The sequence below is a fragment of the Alexandromys fortis genome, unplaced genomic scaffold (assembly GCF_014885135.2).
Source record: "Alexandromys fortis isolate MF-2015 unplaced genomic scaffold, M_Fortis_MF-2015_v1.1 scaffold_4, whole genome shotgun sequence".
NCBI lineage: Eukaryota > Metazoa > Chordata > Mammalia > Rodentia > Cricetidae > Alexandromys > Alexandromys fortis.
Window position 1 is genome coordinate 16,281,912 of NW_026067944.1, and position 21,656 is coordinate 16,303,567.

The 21,656-nt window shown below is 36.9% G+C and overlaps 1 protein-coding gene across 5 annotated transcripts in view; it reads left to right on the top strand.

The window, feature by feature from the left end:
- Znf654 (zinc finger protein 654) overlaps nucleotides 1-21,656 on the top strand; it is a 61,605-nt gene that overhangs the window by 32,915 nt on the left and 7,034 nt on the right. The window contains exons 1-6 of one of the 5 annotated variants that reach the window (XM_050148722.1): nucleotides 916-977; nucleotides 1,124-1,205; nucleotides 15,067-15,202; nucleotides 17,757-17,959; nucleotides 18,480-18,619; nucleotides 21,351-21,492. In XM_050148722.1, the coding sequence (XP_050004679.1) occupies nucleotides 17,843-17,959; nucleotides 18,480-18,619; nucleotides 21,351-21,492 (399 nt within the window). In that variant the 5' untranslated portion in view covers nucleotides 916-977; nucleotides 1,124-1,205; nucleotides 15,067-15,202; nucleotides 17,757-17,842. Of the gene's footprint in view, nucleotides 1-915; nucleotides 978-1,123; nucleotides 1,206-8,955; nucleotides 9,143-15,066; nucleotides 15,203-17,756; nucleotides 17,960-18,479; nucleotides 18,620-21,350; nucleotides 21,493-21,656 lie in introns of those variants that run through there. The other 4 variants (XM_050148721.1, XM_050148720.1, XM_050148723.1 and 1 more) reach the window with 4 other exon arrangements.

Sequence of the window (21,656 nt, forward strand, 5' to 3'; positions counted from 1 at the left end):
CCTTCTTATTTAGCTTCTCTAGGATCACTAATTATAGGCTCAATGTCCTTTATTTATGGCTAGAAACCAAATATGAGTGAGTACATCCCATGTTCCTCTTTTTGGGTCTGGCTTACCTCACTCAGGATAGTGTTTTCTATTTCCATCCATTTGCATGCAAAATTCAGGAAGTCCTTGTTTTTTACTGCTGAGTACTCTAATATGTATATATTCCATACTTTCTTCATCCATTCTTCCATTGAAGGACATCTAGGTTGTTTCCAGGTTCTGGCTACTACAAACAATGCTGCTATGAACATAGTTGAGCATATACTTTTGTTGTATGATAGGGGAATATACCCAAGAGATGCCCTATCATACAACAAAAGTATATGCTCTGTTTCTCTTTTAGAAAGATTCAATCTTGCATACTCCAGGGTGGCCTTGAATTCACAGAGATCCTTCTCTGTCTCTTCAGAGTCCTGGGATTAAAGGTGTGTGCCACTACTCCTTGGCGTGTACGGCTCACTAGTATGGCTGCTTAGCCTCAGGCAAGCTTTATTTATTAAAACACAAATAATATACCATTATATTATATATTGGTGCATGTAAAAAGGCAATGCACAGTAGTTCTTCCTTGATGTTTGAAGGGCACATTCTAGGATTCCCAGAAGATGTCTAAAACCTCAGGTAGTAAGCAATTCTACAATCAACTTTTCCTTCTACATATTATCACATAGTGCCAAACCTATTCTGACTTAATGTTTTATATCTTCTTGCTTATTGTTCATTGTTACTTTTTTGCTTTGTAGAGGTTTTTTTAATTTTTTATTTTGTAACAGTATTTTCTGTATTGCAGGGTGATTTCACACTTGGTGTGTGACTGAGGATGGCTTTGAACTTCTGATGTTGTTTTCATTTGCCAAGTGCTGGTACTAAAGACATGTACCAATACACCTCTTTATATGCTTTCCTGTGGATTGAAGTAGGAACATTGTGTATGTTAACAAAAGCCCTTTATTGAGTTTTTTAAAACTAAGTATTTATAAGTAAATTATTTGCTACTCGATAAATGTTACAACTTGGTAGTCTTTCAAACTACAATAAACCCACAAAGCAGTGAAAATTACATTTTTTTTTTCAGGAGTTTCTTTGAGTTGCTCCTGTTCTTTGGAAGAGATGAGTTTTATGAAGAACCCTTAAAGGATATTCTTGGCTCATTCCAGGTAAGACAGTTTACTCTTTTACATTTTATATACACATGCATCAGTTTTATTCCCTAAAAATACTCTTTTTTTTATTAAATTTTTGCTTAAAAGTTTATAGTCACTACAGCGACAGTTTTAAAGATTTGCCTCTATTGGCAGGTGAAGAAAAATCATGAAATCAATTTTAACTTATTCTCAGGCAGCATATATCCAGGTCATTAACTCTACATTTAGTAGGCCAAAGTGGTTTCCATGCTTAAACTAAGCACATTTGGGAATATATTGACATTTCCCCCTGTCTAGAACTTTCCCCTGATGAAGAAGCAGTCTTGCTGATTCCAGATGCAAACTACGTGCCCTATGTTGTTTTCCTTTGCCTATCTGATATTCTATCACATCGTAACCCCTGCAGGTTGTTTTTTGGCATTTAATGTATGAAAGGAAAGAAATAAATCTAGACAAGAATGACGAATGAAGTGAGATGGCCCATTTGGTAAAATGCCTGCCCTCAAAAATGTCACAATCTGAGTTTGGCTTCCAACACTCATACAAAAAGTTAGGGGCTGGATAAATGACTTATGAGTAAGGTGATTGCTGTCAAACTGAATGACTTGAGTTTAATTTCTGGATCTCCTGTGGTAGAAGGAGAACAGACTCCCAAGGGGTTGCTCTCTGAATGTCTCATGTGTGGTTTGGCATGCAGGTGTCTACCCATATACACAGAATATTGTTGAAAAAGTGCTAGAAATAGTTGTGCACTTCTGTAATCACAGTACAGGTACTAGTAGCTTACTGGCTTTCCAGTCTATCTTAACTCAGAAGCTTCAGGTTCAGTTGACTCTCTCAAAACAAGGTGGAGAGCAATTGAGGAAGACATCCGCCATCAATCTCTGGCCTCTACACACAGTGCACAAACATAAACTGCTAAAATATTTCAAGACCATTTCTATACACCTAAAATATTTTGGTTCCTTTAGCCATGTATTTGGGAAACAACAGTCTTTAGTTAGGGTTTCTGTTGCTGTAAAGGGATCATGACCCATGGAAACTCTTATAAAGGAAAACTAATTTTTTCTTTTTTTTGGGGGGGGGTTCAAGACAGGGTTTCACTGTAGCTTTGGAGCCTGTCCTGGAACTAGCTCTTGTAGACCAGGCTAGCCTCGAATTCACAGAGATCTGCCTGCCTCTGCCTCTTGAGTGCTGGGATTAAAGGCGTACGCCACCACCACCCAGAATAAAGTAAAACCTATAATTAAGGTGGGGGCTTACAGTTTCAGAGCTTTAGTCCATTATCATTGTGGGGATCATGATGGTGTGCAGGCAGACATGGAGCTCAAGAGGTACTGCTACATGTTGATATGCAAGCAACAGGAAGTAAACTGAGGCACTGGACAGTATCTTAAACATATATGAGACTCTCAAAGCCTGCCTCCACAGTAAAACGCTTTGGCCACACCTCCTAATATTACCACTTCCTTTGGGGACCATTTTCTTTCAAATCAACATATTCTACTCTTGGTCCCCAAAGGCTTGTAGCCATATCATTCAGTTCAACTTCAAAATTCTTCATAGTTTATAACAATCCCAAACTTACTTAAAAGTCTAACGTTCAAAGTTTCTTCTGAGATTCATATAGTTTTTTAACTGTAATCACCTGTAAAATCAAAATCAAACAGCAGATCACACATTTCCAACATATAATGGCTCAAGATATACATTACCATTCCGAAATGTAGGGAAGGGACCATAGTGAGGAATTACTGGACCAGTGTAGGACAGAAAACCAGCTGGGCAAACTCCAAACCTTGCATGTCCATGTGTGATGTCAAAATGCTCTTCAGATCTCCAATTACTTTCAGCTTTGTTGACTGCAACACACTTCTTTCTCTTGGGCTGATTTCACTCCCTGTTAGTGGCTTTCTTGGCAGGTATCCCACAACTTTGGAATCTCCATCTTTGGATCTCCAAGGCATTCCAGGTTTGCCCTTCACAACTTCATGCAATGGCCTCTTTAAGCCTTCACACAGGGATACCCCTGGCATATGCCTAGCCGCAGCAGCTTTCCTTAATCTCAGAAAAGGGGTTCATAATACCTTTCTTCTATCCTTGAAGCCATAACCAGTTGGTTGAGGTGCCAAATTCTGCTTGTTAGGGCTGGAACATGACCCCCTTGTTCAATTACATCTTCACTAGCTTTCTGCTTCTGATAGTTCCCTTCACTGCTTAAAATTGGCTATCCTGAAACTTGTTCTATAGACCAGGCTGACCTTGAACTCAGAGATCTTTCAAATTACATCTTTACCAGCTTTCTGTTTTTGGTGATTTCCTTCACTGCCTAAGCTTAGCTGTTCTGGAACTTGCTCTGTAGACCAAGTTAGCTCAGAAATCTACCTACCACTCTCTACCTTCCCAGTGCTGAGATTAAAGGTGTTCACCACCACAGCCTAATCTAAGCTTTGCTTTAATTCCTTTTCACAAATTGGAAATTCATCTGGTTGTAATCTTGCTCTGAGCAGATATCACTTCTTCTATTCCATTTCTTATTCTGTTTATCTCCATGAAAACAGAACTTAGCTTCATTCCACTTCCTGGTGCTCCTTTTCTCTTTAAATTTTATATTTTGTAATCTACTCTGGTCAGCTTTTTCTTTTCATTATATATCTTCAATTGAGTTAACACTAATAATCCACACAACAGAGTCTAAACAAGGCTGTTTGAAATTTCCTCTGCCAACAGAATTAACCCAAAGCTTCACTTAACCTAAGGCAGACTCTGAACAATGGCAAAGGCAGTCAGTTTCTTCACCAAAATATCACAAGAACAATTTCTAGGCAACATACTAAAATTTTTCTCCTCTAAAACCCTCTTGAACTAGCCCCCCCACAGTTCACATAACTAGCAACACTATTTACCATACTCCTATTACTATGTCCCATTAAGTAGCATTTAAAGTGTTCAACTGCTTTTCTCATTTGCAGTACCAAGGTTTAAATTTCCCCAAACAAAAGCATGGTCAGGCCTAGCATAGCAGCACCCCACTCCTGGTACCAACTTAGTTAACTTGGTTTAGACAGATTAAATATCTGCCTAAGTTAGTGTTTCTATTACTGTAAAGAGACATGACCACAGTAACTCTTATAAAGGAAAACACTCAATTGAGGTGAGGGGCTTACAGTTTTAGAGGTTTATTTCATTATCATCATGGTGGTGAGCATAGGGACATATAGGCAGACAAGGTGCTAGAGAAGGAGCTGCTACATGTTGATATGCAGGGAACAGGAGATAGATCTAGATACTTGGCAGTATCTTGAGCATATATGAGACCTCAAAGCCTGCCTTCACAGGAGTGACACACTTCTTCTAACAAGAACACAGCTACTCCAACAAGGCCCCACCTCCTGAGAGTGTTACTCCCTTTGGGAGTCATTTATTTCAAACCACACCACAAACACATAGTACTCTGTACATCCATGTGTTTTTACTATTATCTTATCAGCACTTCTCTGGGTTGGAATAAAACAGCATACTTGAAGCACTTCCAGGGGCTGACCTGGAACCCATCATATATAATATTATTATAGTGTTAAAGGCTTATGGCCAATCAGGAGTTTGGCTGAAAATTATATTTGGCATTCTACTATGTCTATTCTTAATTCAACAAAATAGAACAAAATACTTGCTTTCCTAATATCAGCCCTTGGTAGGCAGAAGCGGGCAGATTTCTGTGAGTTCAAGAGCACCCTTGTCTTCACAGTGGTTTCCATCTCAGCCACAGCTACACAGTGCAGCCCTGTCTCAGAAATATGCAAATAGAAAATAACAAAAGTCAAAGGGAAACTGTTTTCATGATAGTCATAATCTACTTAGATTATATATTTAAGTTTTTAATATTTATTAATTTTTCCATTTCACTTTGTGTTTGACACTTGCTCTTGGTAATGTACTCTTGAACGTCTTTGCTCGGCAGATGTTTATTTATTAAGTCTGTACACTGTTCTCGACACTAAGCTCCATGAAAAACAACATTAAACAGAACAGTGAACTCCTGTAATTGTGGCAGAAAGACAATAAATCAAAACTTTCAAAGTGAGTATTTTGGAAAGCAGCAGATACATTACAGTTAAGCCAGATAGGAACTAGAGAATATCTGCACAATGATTTTGGAGAAGGACATTTCAGTGTTAAATGAGGGGCTCAGCAAATATGTCATGCTGTGCACTGATACTGGGAACCATCTAAGTGTCTGGAGACATTGAAAAGTTTTTATTTCTTTTTTTATATACAGACATATACATATTTAAAATTTTATGTATATGGATGTTTTTTCTGCATGTATATTTTTCCAGTTCCAGCTTTTTTTCTACTTAATATATATGTAAACATATCTGTGAAAAAACGATATATCCTGTATTTTATTCTTTTGTGAGCAGAATATAATCAATTTTTGAAAATCCATAATCCACTCCTACCCCCCACCCTCCCCACACACACCAAAAAACCCTTAATGGAAAGTTTGGCTTTATGCCTTTGTTTTTATGTAGTGTTTGTGTAGGGGGCGGTGGGGGGGGTGGGTATGTGGGTGTGATCTTCTATAATCTCTTCAGTATCTCTAATTTTGACTGAATTAGAAAGCCCATCCCCTTAACCTCCACAACTTAAAAATCTTTCCTTCTACTTCTGTGATTATGGCTTCTTTCTAGTCTGAGCCTTCTTTGTGTAGTTTTGCAGTGTGTAGGACTGGCTAGCTTAGACTTACTATGTAGTCCAAGTTTACCTTGACTTTGGGGTAACCTCTTTGCCCCAGTCTCCCAAATATTAGGATTAGGTATAGGTCACTGCACAGCTTACTTGAGCTTTTTTTTTTTTTTTTTTTTTTTAACTCATTGAAGCTTTAAAACTTTTGACTTCCATTTTAGCTTTACCTGGGGAATCTGTTTTCATTTTTTGATCTGAGAGTTACTGCTGTTGGTTATTTTCGAGGCTTCTTACCTTTAGGATCTAGCAAAGGTCAACATGCAGTCTTATCCTGTACATCTCTCTAAAACTTTGCATTTGCAAAGCTTGGAAAGTTTCAAAGTTTTTGAGTGATTATTGATATTTTACAGTTTTAATCTAATGTAGACTTTTGAACTGTTTTTAATATACTATCAATAAAAATATATCTCTGAGCACATCACCTCTGTCCATCTGTAGAGTCATATGATAGGCTTAAGGTTGTATTCTTTCTCATTCTCATTAACTGGGACAAACTCAGTGCTGCTAGAATTTTAATATATGCTAAAGTATCTGAGGAACTTGTTAAAATTTACATCATGATTCAGTTGTGTAAAGTAGGACCTGATGGTCTGCTTTCTAACAAGCTCCTAGGTTATGATGATGATACTAATCACTATATCTGGTGGCTGTGGCTTACTGGGTAAATTCCCAGTGTCTGTCTCTGGCAGTTCCATGGTGTCTCTCTCCCACTTTGCTTTCTTCTTCCCAGAATTCAGTTTTGTCTTTTCTGCCTACCTAAGTTTTTCCCTATCAGGCCCAGGCAGTTTCTTATTCGTTAACCAATATAACTAACACACAGAGGGGACTCCCACATCAATAGGGAAGAACTTAGGTAGGTGGGGAAAACTGGACTGAATGCTGGGAGAAGAAAGGCGAAGAGAGATATGCCATGTAGCCCTACCGAGGACAGATACTGGATTGGTAAGCCACAGTCATGTGGCCATACACAGATTCCTAGAAATGGGTTAAATTAAGATGTAAGAGTTAGCCAATATGAAGCTAGAATCAATGGGCCAAGGACTGATTTAATTAATACAGTTTCTGTGTGATTATTTCGGGGCTGAGCAGTCAGGAAAGAACAAGCGGCCTCCCTACTACAAATTGGCGCTCAAGCAACCTTCTCCAACAAACTGGCACCAGCAATGATGGACTAAATCCATGAAAAACCTGAGAGGACTTGGAACGGAACTCTAGAAACACACACAAAAAAACCAAAGTTTACCCGCATTTTCTTTTCAGCTGGTGGCTTGCCGCAGCTCCTTTAAGAGACTTTCCTGATACAGTGTAGCAGGAGAAAGCCATGCTGTTTTGAAATGCCGCCTTTCTGGGCTGTGCTGCCAGAGCAAACCCTGACTCTTTCAGGCAGGTCCAGCTACAGAGCATTTGAGGAGGGTTTGTGAGCAGACTGCTGCACCTTGCTTAATGGCAGCATGGACTGGCTGTGTGCCTAGACAGTGGGGCAGTGCACATAGCTCAGAGGCACAAACAGCTCTGCCATGCTGGACTGTGTGAAGCAAGCAGGAAGTACCGTATATACCACAGTAATGCCACAGCTTAAGATTTTAAGAAGTACTTCTGGACAATAAAGAATTAGCAGATTCATAATAGGGCAGATTCAGACACAAAAGAACTCTAAATGAGTCTCAGTGTTGAATAAATGTACATAGGCTCGGGAGAGAGAAGAAAAAGTGTAGAGTCTCATAAAAGGAAGTTAATGTTTTAAAAAGAAAAGGTAAAGTCTTTAAAGAGACAGAGTACAGATTGTCATAGATTAAAAGGGGTAAAGAAAAGAATGAGCCATTAAAGATGGAATATACACAGAGAGTCTGGTTTATGTATACTATTGTGTTTTCTTTAAAATTTTTGACTGTGAAGGAGCTACATACAGAGAGACATTGCATTGTACAGGCTGTTAGACTAAACCAACGTAAAGATATCTTGACTTTAAAATTTGCATGTAAGTATATGTTGCTTTGGAAAAGAGGTTCTTTTGTTTCCAAAGAAGATGAGAGAACCTGTGGATTGCTTCCAGACTAATATGGTTTGATAGACCAAAATTCCTTGAAAGGTTGCTGTGAACACCCCCAAAAATTACTTTCCCAACTGCTGACTGAGATGAACCTAGCACACAGGATACAACATGAAAGACCTCATTAACAGTGCCCCCAGACAGCAGGAAGAAGTTTGGACAGAACTATGCCTATATCCCCAAATACTGTTTATAAATGTTTCTTTACATTTAAAGAGGAATATGGTATAGAGATAGATACTTTGCATTGGTATGGATCTTGGTTTATTTGTTGTAATAGGAGCGGCGGGGCTGTGTCCCCAGCACCCTGGCTCCTGGCCGCTTGGCTAGCTTATGCCCTGAAATAACAACACACAAACTGTATTCATTTAAACACTGCTTGGCCCATTAGCTTTAGCTCTTACTGGCTAATTCTGATATCCCGATCAACCCATCTCTAATAATCTGTGTAGCATCAGTCTTACCGGGAAGATTCTAGCCTACGTCCATCCTGGGTCGGAGTTCATTGCCCTAGAGAGCAGAGCTATCGTGTCTACCTGGGAGAGGGGAGCATGGAGTCTCTGCTCCAGAGAGCAGAGCTGTCAAGTCTGAGCTCATTTCCTCTTCCTCCCAGCATTCTGTTCTGTTTACTCCTCCCACCTGTGTTTTAACCTATGAGGGCCAGCTAAGCAGTTTCTTTATTTTTTAATCAATGATCTTCCTCCATCATTTATTGATACAAGTTTTAGGTCAATTTTGTTATATGTATATTTCTGCTCTTGATTAAGGTATTTCATTTGTACAGTTCATTTATAAATGTAATGTATAATTAAGAAATATAGGTTAATAGATAATCATCTATAGTAGTCAAGCTTTTAATCATGTTAGATTTTGTAGATGTATAAAGATATATTTCAGTTAGATAGGTATTCTTCAAATCTTTCAGAGACCTTCAGAATATGGCATTTAAAATGTTTAAGAACTTAAGAATTTTCATGACAGTGAGACATATCTGCTCCTGGCAGCACCAAACTACTTCAAGAGGATGGTGAGCATTGAAGAACCTCCTTATGGAGTTGGTTAGCCATTTGGGCAAGAAACTGCTCTTGCCTGGACTGCTTGACTGGACATGTAGGACCCACAGAAAAATGACTGCTGAACTTGCCTAAAGGTGAGATGATCCTTTGGGGTTCCTGCTTCATGAAAGAGTCTGCTAGGCATTCTGCAGGACACACAAAAATGTGACGGACAAACTGCCAGTATAAGTGGAACTGCCTTTGAAACTTCCTGCTTCGTGGAAAAGTCTGCTGGATACTATGGGCCTGTAGTCTGAAGATGGATGCCCCAGTAGTACAGAAGAACTTTGGGTGATTGTCCAGGTAGTGAGATGTCTCTGTCAATTCTAGAGTTTTGGAAGTTGCTTACAATGCACTTCCTATTAACTTAGGTAATATTGTATCCTTCTGGAGGCTTTGATGGAATTGAAGAATTTATAGTTATGGTTTTCCTTAGTTATGATAAAAGATAAAGTAGATATAAATATTGTAACTGTAATTCTTGCTTGATACCTGTTTTGTTATATGTAATTTTACTATGTTAAAGTTAAAACCTTCCTCTTTTATTTAATCAGAAAAGGGGAAATGGTGTAGAAGGTCCTTCTGTCTATGTGTTGCTTTTATTGGTTAATGAATAGAGAAACTGCCTTAGCCTGTTGATAGGGCAGAACTTAGGTAGGTGGGGAAAACTGGACTAAATGCTGGGAGAAAGAAGGTGGAGAGAGAGATGCCCTACCAGAGACAGATGCTGGAACTTTAGCTGGTAAGCCATAGCCACATGGCCATACACAGATTACTAGAAATGGGTTAAATTTAGATGTAAGAGTTAGCCAATAAGAAGCTAGAACCAATGGGCCAAGCAGTGATTTAATTAATACAGTTTCTGTGATTATTTTGGGGCTGAGCAGTTGGGAATGAACAAGCAGCCTCCCTATTACATCTGGGTCTGCAGAGATGGCTCAGCTGATAAGAGCACTTGCTGCCCTTTCAGAAGACCAAGGTTTGATTCCTAGTACCTACATGACAGCTCACAACCATCTGTGACTCCAATTCCAGGGAATCTGACATCATCTATTGACTTCCATAGGCACTGTATACACACGGTATATAAACATACATGCAGGTAAAACATCAAAAATAAAACAAACAAACAACAACAACAAAAAAACAAGCAACTTCTTTGGCATATGTTTCCTGACTATGAAAAAGATTTTGGTTCTTCAAGACAGGGTTTCTTTGTGTAACAGTCCTGACTGTCCTGGAACTTACTCTTGTAGACCAGGCTGGTCTTGAACTCACAGAGGTCCACCTGTCTCTGCCTCCTGAGTACTGGGATTAAAGACATGTGCTGTCACTACCTGGCCCAAAAAGCTTTAAAATCAAAAAGTTTGTGTTTGTGCAAGCATGTTGTGTAGTGTATATACAAATGAGTGCATTGGTGCTCACACTCATGTGCTCATATGAAAAGGACAGAGAGGATATTAGGTCTCCTTTATCACGCTCCATCTTATTGTTTGAAACAGGGTCTTTGGTTTAACCTCAGTTGACCATGTCAGCTCAAATGCTTAGTCAGTGAGTTTCTTGAAGCTGCCCGTCTCTCGCTCAACAATGTGGTTACAGGCATGCCAGATTTTTTTTAAATCATAAATTTTTTATTGAAAAAAAATTCTGCCTCCTCCTGCCTCCCATTTCCCTCCCCTCCCCCCACTCCTTTCCCCCTCCCTCTCCAGACGAAGAAGAGCAGTCAGGGTTCCTTGCCCTGTGGGCAGTCCAAGGTCTTCCCCCCTCCATCCAGGTCTAGGAAGGTGAGCATCCAAACAGGCTAGGCTCCCACAAAGCCAGTTCATGCAGTAGGATCAAAACCCCATGCCATTGTCCTTGGCTTCTCATCAGCCTTCATTGTTCGCCATGTTCAGAGAGTCCAGTTTTATCCCATGCTTTTTCAGTCACAGTCCAGCTGGCCTTGGTGAGCTCCCAATAGATCAGTCCCACTGTCTCAGTGGGTGGGTGCACCCCTCGTGGTCCTGACATCCTTGCTCGTGTTCTCCCTCCTTCTGCTCCTCATTTGGACCTTGGGAGCTCAGTCCAGTGCTCCAATGTGGGTCTCTGTCTCCTATTTCCATCCATCGCCAGATGAAGGTTCTATGGTGATATGCAAGATATTCATCAGTATATGCCAGATTTTTTTATGGCAGTGCTTGGGATTCAAACCCAGGTCCTGTTATTTACATAGCAAGTGCTGTAACCTGTTGAGTCATTGCCCCAGACTTGAATAAACTCCTAATTATATTTAAAAAGTAAGATACTAACACTCAAGACTCTCTTCTTTATATGATAATTAAGAGTGGATTAGAATAGATTTTTAATACTGAAAAGATAATTATTACATCATTATGGATTGAAGTAGAAAGTAAAGACTTCTTAAAAGTGGAAATGTGAAAGATAATACATCAATTAATTATTTGACTTAATAGGTTAGTTTTAGATAGCATTGTGGAATTTGTTAAGTAATGACATGAGAAAAAGGCACAGGAAAATACAATGTGAGCTTGGAATTTATTGTAGACAAGGAATGGAGAAGAAGATGCAGGTGGGCCTTACATTTTTAATTATAAGTTGACGAAGGGGTCAAACCAGTTTGTAAACAGACCCAAACTCTGAAATACAGTTTTCTACACACATGTGGACTTTAGGATGGAAAAAAAAATCTTACTTCAGAATAACATTAATCCCATTTTACAATCGATTCTCAAAGAAAAGTGAAGAGTTGTATTTTCTTCTTATACCTGGCAAAGGCACAAGATTGAAAGAAAATATCTAAAGAATTATAATAAGCCTGCTGCATTAAGTAGTAATAGTAAATAGTTTAAGGTAGAGGAGGGTGTTAATGCACATCCATGTGTTATTTCAGAAATGAGGTATATATAAAAATATACCCTGCATTAGGGGAGAAAGCAATTCTATGTTGCTGTACATGCTTTCTTAGCAACTCTGGATGTGTTGGATTGAATATCATGTAAAACACCGTTAGTACTACTTAAAGAAGGGAACTATTCTCAGATTTATTTATTTATTTTCTTTCATTCTGTCTTTTAAAACTTAGACTACACCGTAATGTTCATCTTTGTTTATTTACCATAGCAATGCTCTCCAGAATGTGGCACACCGACACAAACATACAAACACACACATACACACAAACATACCAGGAAATTAACACTGATAGACCATACATTAGATGAGGATGGGTAGTTTAAAAAGTATCTTACAGGATGCACTTTTCCTTCAGAATTGATTGTAAAATGGGATTAATGTTCTGAAGTAAGATTTATTTTTTCCATCCTAAACTGGTTGCCATTTTAAAGTCTGCATGTGTCTATAAAACTCTTTGGATCTGTTTACAAAAGTACTGTAATCCTAGTCAGAACGGAAGCTGAGATGGCTTTGTTTGGCATAGGAGTTTGGGAGAAGTCTGGGAAACAGAGTTTCCTCATCCCTTACACACACACCCCACAGAACTACAGCTACCTAAATTTTCTTGGGGGCGATAGCTGTAAGATATATAAAGATTGTTACAGCTTTTTCTGAAGAACTTTCAGTGCTCTAAATAGGGGGCTTTGAAACTTTTGTTTTTAGAGGGTTTAAGCTAAACCGTCACTTGTTTCTTAGGAGACTGACATATACACTAACAGACCTCAGTCCAGTTCTAAATACCTCAGCATAATTGAGATTATGGCTGGTAATTCATTCATCTGCCATTACACAAACTCCACCTCCCTTGACATAGCTCTTAATAATAAATGTTCTAACATGCTGATGAGAAAATGCATTGTTTTTAATGCTCAGGCAAGTAGGTATCCTAAAATATATTTTACACATGTACACACACTTTTTTCCAAAGTGATAAAATGCTGTAAGAAATGAAAGCTATAGTGAGTGCTTACTGTGTGTGAGATAATATCCCAAGAACCCCTCAGTACTGTAGAGTATTATTTAATCCTCACAACAATCTTATGAAATGGGGGGTTATTTTAGTAGACAGATGAATTGATAGAGCACAGTGAGGTTCACTAATTTGCTGACTCTAGTATTTTCTTTTTTACTTGTATTAATTTGGGAACACCCTTAAGTAACATTTAGGAGTTAACTTATTTCCTAATGTCTGAACTTAATTATCTTTTGACCTACTTGATGATATACATTTTTTTTGTTATAAAAAAATACCAAACAAACCAAAACTTAAAATCTTTGAGTTCTATAGTGTGGTGCCCTCCTAGTTCCTACTACCTGGAAGCCTGAGGTGGGAGGATGGATTGAGCCCAACAGCCTGAACCCAACCCAAAGAACAGGGTTACCCCAATTGAAACTTTTGTTTTTCAGTTTTTCCCATCTTGTTCTTTAATAAAATAAATAAAACCTCCTTTTTCCTTAGCAGAAAGTGAAAATAGTACTTTTAGCTTTTAATAATGTTTAGCTTAAAATGTAATGTTCAAATAATATAAAACATGATAGTTTAATACAAAAAGGATCTGCCACCATGAATTTGTTAATAAATTTTAAAGATTTATATATTATATATACAGTATTCTCAGTACTCTGCCTGCAGGCCAGAAGAGGGCACAGATCTCATTACAGATGGTTGTGAGCCACCATGTGGTTGCTGGGAATTGAANTGCAGGCCAGAAGAGGGCACAGATCTCATTACAGATGGTTGTGAGCCACCATGTGGTTGCTGGGAATTGAACTCAGGACTTTTGGAAGAGCAGGCAGTGCTCTTAACAACTGAGCCGTCTCCCCAGCCCTTGTTATTAAATTTTAACACCTTTAAAAAAATACCAAAGCAATATTTATTTAATGCTAAGCTATCTGCCTAATGTAGTTTGTAAGTACAGAATAAACTTCTTGCAGTTGTGCTTTAATTGCTGTGCAGATAGTATTCAACTGTATTCATAGACTGCTGCCTGGCTTGTCATCTTTTTTTTTTCTTAAAGGTTCAAGCTCAGCTTAATTTTAAAAGCTGTTTTAGTCCATTTTTCAAAATTCTAAGTTTCCTGAACAGCTTTTAATATCTAGAAAGAACAGAACAAGTAAAGAAAAAAGGATCTATATTTAAAGACAGTGCATCAAATTCAGTAAGATTAAGTAAACCAAATTAATCTCCTTTACAGATTTCACAATATGTTGAAAGATATTTAAAAGCATTGTGCATATTTAAAAAATACAGAAGATAGGGGCTGGAGAGATGGCTCAGTGGTTAAACTGCTCTTCCAGAGGACCCAAGTTCACTTCCCAGCACCAACATGGCAGCTCACAACTGTCTGTAATTGCAGTTCCAGGGGACTCGACACCACAGCAAAAGACCAGTGCACATCAATAAAAAATAAATAAATAAAAGAATGTATATATCCTAAGGAGACACTTGTTCACCCCTTTAAAAAAATATAGAAGATACAGAGTACTTAATACTACACATTTTATTAACTTACCTTTATCTAAAACCTGATGTAAACTGCTTGTATTACAGGTTTGATTTCTTTCCTCAGCCTGTTGTTTATTCATCTGCTAATTCCAAACAAAGGGAAATGGAAGATTTGGCATTAGTTCAGGTCAGAGCAAGGGACCTGTGTTTCCTGTGCGTAGAGTATACATTCTGAGCACCTCCCCTTAGGCTCTTGCCTGCCTTTGTTAGCAAGGACTTTCTGAATCCATATGTAAGTTTAACAGCATTTAATTTTCAGCTTTTTGCAACCTGGCTCTTAAACTACAAGTGATTCACCTGTAAGTTTTCCCCCTTTATTACCTTTTATCCCTCTTTTAACGGAAGTTTTCTAGGACTGATTATGTTTATCTGTGTAACCTTTGGCATTAAGCCTCTTTGTTACTAATTGAGTTTTGCCACCCTACTTAGTTTGCAATGGTGCCATTTTCTCTTATAATTAAGTAGCTGTCATGTGGCCATCAGCCACTTTACGGACAATGATAATCAAGTAGTTTTTAACCCCTTTAAATTCACAAAGCCAAAATGACTTTTCTCTCGTAGGAATGCCAGAATCACCTCCGCAGATATGGAAATGTGAATCTGGAACTGGTGACTCGAATCATTAGAGATGGTGGCCCATGGGAGGATCCAGTGTTGCAAGCTATCCTGAAAGCCCAACCGGCATCTCAGGAGATAGGTACTTGAGGAGAGTCAAAACAAAACCATTTCTTTTCTAACTTGGCCCAAAGTGCTTCTTTTTTTTATATATATTTATTTATTATGTATACAATGTTCTGTCTGTGTGTATGCCTGCAGGCCAGAAGAGAGCACCAGACCTCATTACAGATGGTTGTGAGCCACCATGTGGTTGCTGGGACTTGAACTCAGGACCTTTGGAAGAGCAGGCAATGCTCTTAACCGCTGAGCCATCTCTCCAGCCCCCCCAAAGTGCTTCTTGACACCAGCTTTGTTACATTTCTTTCTAGTAATGGTACTAAGACTGTTGACATATTTACTGGGTAATACAGGGTGTTTGTTTTTATCCCTACAGTTACATTTTTAAAATCTGTTTAACTAGGAATGCTTTTTGTTGTTGTTGTTGCTTAAAGCCCAAACCCTAAACTTTCTTTCATAAAAATAGCATGCAGAATATTCATTGCATAGGAGTTTTTTTGTAAAGCTTGGAACTCTGAATTTATTATCCCTGTTACTATGGTAACACATTCTTGTATCTTATTCTATAGTTAGTCAAGTACCCAGTGCACAGCAATTACTTAATACTGACACATATTGGTTGAATGATCACATGATGAATGAATGAATCAATTAAATTTCAAATAGGATAGTATTTCCTAAACTAATGAAATTTTGTCTTATCCTCTCATTACTTACATCCTTCTTAGCCATACAGATCCACAGTGAACTCTTGTGAGCCAAAGTTCCTTACTGAAGGAGGAGGTTCACTTCTCTACTCCTACTTGCTAATTCTTTAGTTTCCCATAGTATTAAAATGTGAGTTCTGAGATACGTTGGATCAACAAAACTTAAGATGTATGAATAAACTATAGTGCATAAGCACAAAAATGTAGAAAATATTTTGAAATCATGGAGTTTATGAAGTACAGTTATAAGAAAGCCCAAGAGAACAGACAAGGTCTCCAACTTGGGAACAGTTTACACCAACATGTGATGAACATGTTGGGATATTTGTACCAGATTATGAGGTGGAGTGTGTGGCAAAGGGACAATAATGCTGGGCTTAATGCTAAGTGTGAAGAACCCCAGGGGAGCAAGGGAAGCTGCTGCTTGATGTTTGGATCTTGGCAAGCACTTAGAGAAAATCAGAGGGAGACAGTTGGAACTGGCGAGAAAGGCTTGCTTATTGAGGAAACATATAAAAAGTAAAATATAGAAAAGATAAGGGGCATAATGAAAATAAACTAGGAAATGTGGTCAGAGAAGATAGAGGATAGCAACAAGAAACCACAAATGCTAGAAAGCAGAAGGGAAAGGAACTTGCTGTTACATGTTTGTTAATCTGAGTATAATCTCCATTAGCTAGTTTTTTAACCTGAGTACAATACACACAAAACAATATTTTTTATATATTTTTTGAAGAGTGCAGGAGAGAAGAAAGTTTATTAGGCTATTAAGGGAGCTTTTAGGCTTCTTTGAGGAAGCGCTAGACCTGTGGTTAGCTGGTATGAAGGCTGATGGGTCTTCAGGTGGGAATCACATTAAAATAATGAACATCCTTTTATAACTAACTAGCATTCAATACTTTGGGCAAAGGCTCACTACCGCCTCATTGATATAGATGACTCCTCTTTTGGATGTAATCCTTGTGGTGAATTTCAAACACTAATTTATTTTTGCATTAATTCCAAGTCAGCATTTACTTATACATTTTAAACTGAAGTATAAGTAAAATATTTAAGTCAAAATAAAATATAGTCCATAAGCACTTTAGTAGCTTTTGATGAAACTTAAATAACTGTGAAATGTTTAGATTTAAAAATCATAAAAAAATAAAAAAAAGAAAAAAAATCATAAAATATGGTTCCACTTCATTCTCTGCCACTTACAATTTCTTTGTCATTGGAAAAGTCATTTAATCTCTAAAATGAATAGCATACTACTTGTCCTAAGGTTGTTGTTAGGCTTAAATAGCTTATACAGTTAAGTGTGTTTGTATTTGTAAAATGAAAGTAAACATAAGTTAGTAGTTATCCTTGGGGATACATGAACACATTAATAGACCTCTTTGGTACAACTTTGCACTAATTTTATTTAATAGTTAATTATTCATGAATTAGATTTTTCTTTAACTTAGCTTACATTTCTGTACAGTTAATCTGATTTAATGTGGTTTTAATGTACTAATTTAGCATTCAATCTTTTATAATGAGAATATGGGAATATAAGAATAAAGAGTGTAATCTTAGGCTGGAGGAGCATTTTACACTTAAACATTCTAATGTATTGATGAACTAAAAGAAGGACATTTGATTTTCCCCCTTTATACAGTTTTAATTCTGTTTTTAACCCCCTTTTTTAGACTAAGAAGAAATCAACTAGTGTTTCTTGAGTACTGTTTTGATGTTTTATTCTCGTTTTAACAGCTTTATTAAGTTTTACTATGGAACATGTTACTTAAACAGTTAATTAGATAGAATGTTTTAGTTGTAAAGTTTTAAACAAGAAAGTCTGAATACTTTCTAAGAGTAATAATGTTTTCTTTTTTAATATAGTGAACAAATATTTAAGTTCTGAAAATCCACTGTTCTTTGAACTGCGTGCCAGATACCTAATTGCCTGTGAACGCATCCCTGAAGCAATGGCTCTTATTAAATCTTGTATAAATCACCCAGAAATCGGTAAAGACTTGTACTTCCATCAAGCACTCTTCACCTGTCTGTTTATGTCACCTGTAGAAGATCAGCTGTTCCGGGAGGTATCCTTTTTTTCCCTATTACATTTTATTAACCTTACTAAAATTAAAACAAAAGCCCATTGTTATTGCATTTCATGTGCAGTACTACTGAAGATTTAGAGACCACATTATCTAAATGTGTTCTCTGGTGACCATTCTTCAAGCTCATGTCAATTAGTCAGAATCTGATAATAACAAATTGAATTAATACTTACTAAATTTTTGGTATGATACAGACAGAAACTAAGAAACATGTTTTTTCCTCTTAAAGTGCTAAGAAGCTAAATGCTTATGTTTATTTTGCTTTTCACAGTAAAAGAAGGAATTATTTCCTAATCTGAATCTTACCCATAGGCATTGATGACATTACAAGTACTTGTGAAACACATGTGCTAGACCATGTGAGACCATGAAATTGCTATAGTGTATAATTCTAAAAGAAACTAGAAATCTACCAGTACTTGAAGTATTTGAACAGTAACTGCAACTAGATTTTTATACATTGTTAATGGCAGGAACTGATCTTCTTTTCTTCTTATAGCATTTATTGAAAACTGACTGCAAGAGTGGGATTGATATCATCTGTAACACTGAAAAGGAAGGAAAGACTTTGCTAGCCTTGCAACTCTGTGAATCCTTTCTTATTCCACAGCTCCAGAACGGGGACATGTACTACATATGGTAAGTGTTTCTCATGCAGAGAGGAAATGATAAACAGAAGGAAGATTGATTAGAGGAGTTTGCACTAATATTTTCCTTACAGTTGTATGAAAGTATTTAACTATTTAAAATAAAAAGGTTTAGTTTTATTATTTTTTCAACTGTGTTTGTATGTATATGGGCATGTACATGTGAGTGCAGATGCCCTTGGAGACCAGAAGATAGCATCATATCCTCTGGAGCTGGAATTGACTAATGTTTGTGAGCCATGAACCATGAGTGCTAGGAACTAAATTAGAGTTCTCTACAACAGCAGTACAAGCTCTTAACCACCAAACCATCTCTCCAGGCCCATTTCGGGGTGGGGTGGGGGAGCAGGAATTTTGTTTACCAAGTCTGACCACCCCTCTCCTGATTTTATAAAGACAAAAAGGAAATTAAACTTATATCACCTAAGAATTAAAAACCAAATCTTTTGTGTTCAATGAATGTTCATTTAAAAACCTCTTATTATCTTGGAATAAGTTGGGAAATAACTATGTATATATTTGTAATAAGTTCTTTTGTAAAATACTAAATGGATCATTTATCTTTTTCTTTTTTTGTTTTTTCTGGTTTCTAGCTATCATTTTGTCTTAAAAATCTGTTGCAGAGTTAAGCCATGTATACTTTTAAATATAATTCAAATTAATCTGCATGCTTTCTTTTTTAATCTCCATTTTATTAAAACACTTTTTAAAAAATGTTTACCATCATCTTTAATCTCATTTCATGTATACACTTTATCTTACTAAATTCCTCAAGAAGTTTCAGCATTTAGGAATATAAAGTTGCCAGATTACCTGGATGAGGCAATAGCTTAATTATAGAATAGTTAGTTGTTTGGCATCTGTGAAACAATAGTAACAGAATAAAAATAAAATGAACTACCCCAGATTATCAGCTAATACAAATTTATTTATTTATTCATTTTTTTAAAGATTTATTTATTTATTATGTATACAGTATTTTCAGTATTCTGTCTGTATGTATGCCTGCAGGCCAGAAGAGGGCACTAGACCCCATTACAGATGGTTGTGAGCCACCATGTGGTTGCTGGAAATTGAACTCAGGACCTTTGGAAGAACAGACAGTGCTCTTAACTACTGAGCCATCTCTCCAGCCCCCGCTAATACAAATTTATTGAACAAATGTTATTTCTTGGTATCTTGAAGGTTATATTGAATGTATGTAGGAAGCTAGTAACTATGAAACTTCAATACATACCAGGCAGTTCACTAGGGATGTCTTTAAATAATAAAGGTAAGTGGACATTGGATATTTTTATTTTTTTAAACATCAGTTGTTATCTTCATCATACATTGTTACTGAGGAGATTTACATGCATTAGTAGCTGGGAAATATGATTCATAAACAAGCCCATCCAACATCTCACAAGTTGGTGCTTCAGGAGATTTGAAACCAAAATCTCTGAGTAGCAAACACAATGTTACTTCTTCCTAGAGTAGTAGTAGTCATTTTTAAAAATTCATAATACAGAATAATGGAGTAATGAATTTTTAACTGAAAAATGTTTGTTATTCTGTTTTGACCCAAAGAAATTTTTGATACCAGATTTGTTGCATTTTTTCTAGTGGAATTAACATTTACGTGATCTTACTTACAGGATAACACCCTCTTATGTAGAAAGGAGCCCTGTGCTTGGTGAGCCCAAGTCTGCTTGCATGTTCTGTGCTCACAAGACATACACAGTAAATAACATTTGAAAACAGGGAAACTCTCCACCAACTAGTTTAGTAGTTTTAAATCACAGTGCTTTGTATAACTATTAGGGCAGATTTTAAAGAATGCTAATATGAGTTAAATCCTTATACATTGCCTTTATCTCAGATTCTCCTGCCTATTTGTCTTTTGTTCATCCTTGGGCATGTATTAGAAAATCCTTTCTGTGAAATGCTTTAAGTGCTCTATAGTTTGTTCAAAAATATTGCAGAAAAGTACATAATCTAAAGATGATCTAAAGGATACAATTTCATACTAGAATATGCTTAAATTTTAAAATTACTTTTAGTATTTTAGCAGAATTATTGCTCTAGTTGGCACTGGAACCTGGGAGAATGAATCCAATAAATGAGTTGGACTAAAGCCTCAAGCATCCCCCAGTTTTATTCAGAACATCTGACATTTTATACTCTGAGGGTTAAGAAGAGTCACATGAATAAGATTACAATCACAGGGGCAAGTCACACGTGTCAAAAACATGTTTTTCCATAGAAGCATATAAACAAATAACAGTAGCTGATTAATTCGAAGTAAACTCATTCCTATTCACTACACATGGGAAGGACACAAATAGACATTCCCAGAACAATTCTATGTTTTTGAAGAAACTGAGGTCAGAAGACTCCATTCTTGGATGGTGTTCTGACAGTAGTACACTAAAGGTCAAAGTGTGTGTTTTAAAGTTATAACATCAGTATTAGTACATTAAAATTAGAACTGCATTGACTCAATACTATATATTTCTTAGGCATGCCAGCATTTTGTTGGAAATCATTACTATCAATTCAAAATTATAATTTTTTATTTTTCTCTTTTAACTTCTGTTAATCTCAAAGGTAGGACACGTAGCTTGCACTTTTATAACTACTTTACGTATATTCTAAATAGGACCGTCTAGAATCGGGGAAAGGAACTAATGTCTGTCCTTGAATAAACTATTTTTTGATGTATGTCTTTTTCTCATTTGCAGGGAGTTGATTTTCATATGGAGTAAACTACAGCTTAAATCTAATCCTTCAAAACAAGTGTTTGTAGATCAATGTTACCAACTTTTAAGAACAGCAACTAATGTGAGAGTCATATTTCCTTTCATGAAAATCATTAAAGATGAGGTACATATGATATTTATCCTTTTAGTTTTTAGATTTTAAGGCTGCATTCTCTGTATGCCACAATCTTTTCTATCCAGCTTCAAACATTCAGCATGGTACATGAAATAAAGAGGGGAAAGCCAGTTTATTGTTACTTAATTTGACAACAATTGCTTCCATATGAA